This window comes from Carlito syrichta, unplaced genomic scaffold (genome assembly GCF_000164805.1).
Source record: "Carlito syrichta isolate Samal-C Ts95f unplaced genomic scaffold, Tarsius_syrichta-2.0.1 Scaffold311904, whole genome shotgun sequence".
NCBI lineage: Eukaryota > Metazoa > Chordata > Mammalia > Primates > Tarsiidae > Carlito > Carlito syrichta.
In genome coordinates this window covers 160,727-161,567 of record NW_007256000.1, presented here as the reverse complement: position 1 = coordinate 161,567, position 841 = coordinate 160,727, and the positions used below count along the sequence as shown (strand labels likewise).

At 71.1% G+C, this 841-nt stretch overlaps 1 protein-coding gene across 1 annotated transcript in view; it reads right to left on the bottom strand.

The window, feature by feature from the left end:
• Window positions 1–841, bottom strand: part of PLCH2 (phospholipase C eta 2) — a 25,804-nt gene that overhangs the window by 407 nt on the left and 24,556 nt on the right. Inside the window, exon 20 of the mRNA XM_021718186.1 lies at window positions 5–825. Coding sequence (XP_021573861.1) covers window positions 5–825 — 821 coding nt within the window. The remainder of the gene's footprint in view (window positions 1–4; window positions 826–841) is intronic.

Sequence of the window (841 nt, the reverse complement as noted above, 5' to 3'; positions counted from 1 at the left end):
CGCCCTCAAAACTGGGGCCGAAGTCGTCGGCCATCAAATCCCCCAGGCTCTTGGACTTGGCAGCCACGGGGCAGTCCTGCGGACCCACCAGGGAGAGGAGGCCCCAGCGTGGCCGGGAATGGAGGCCAGGTGGCCTGGACACCAGCGGCCGGGCCCGCAGCTCTTCGGGCTGGGGAGGCAGTTGGGCCTCGGCCCGCAGGTTGGGATTGGACTTGCTCTTGGCCACAGGCTGCAGGGCTGGGCAGGGCCTTGGGGACGGGCGTGCCACCGGGCCCCCGGCCAGGCTCTCATGGCCCAGGCCCAGGGCCAAGCTGGGCAAGAAGAGGTCGATGACGGTGTCGCTGGACGACATGCTGGAGGGTGATGACATGCTGCCCCAGTGGCTGCCTGGCTCCAGCCGCTGCCTCAGCCGGTCGCTGCCCGTGGCGTCTGAGGACACTGCCGGAATGAGGGTGGGCCCAGCTAAGAGCCTGCATCTGCCCAGGGGCTCTGTGGGCACCTGCCCCTCATTCTTGGTCCTCTGGATCGCAGGCAGGTGGCCCAGGACCCAGGGCTGGCTCCTGCTGTCCACCTGGCTGCCAGGGGCCTGGCTGTGGCACGGCCTCCGTGGCACAGCCACCGCCCGCTTCTGGGGCTCCTCAGGGTCCCCTGGGGGACACGCCACATTAGCTCCGGGTCCTGGAGAGCACAGGGGCCCTGCCCGGGAGGGCCTGGCAGGGACGGCCTCCGGTGGTGGGGGCCCGGGACCTGGGGCTGGCTCCTCGGCGATGGTCTCCAGGCTAAAGAGGGGGGAGGTGGGCCGCTGCGCCGAGAAGGGGTGGGCTTCTGGGGGGAGGCGGGG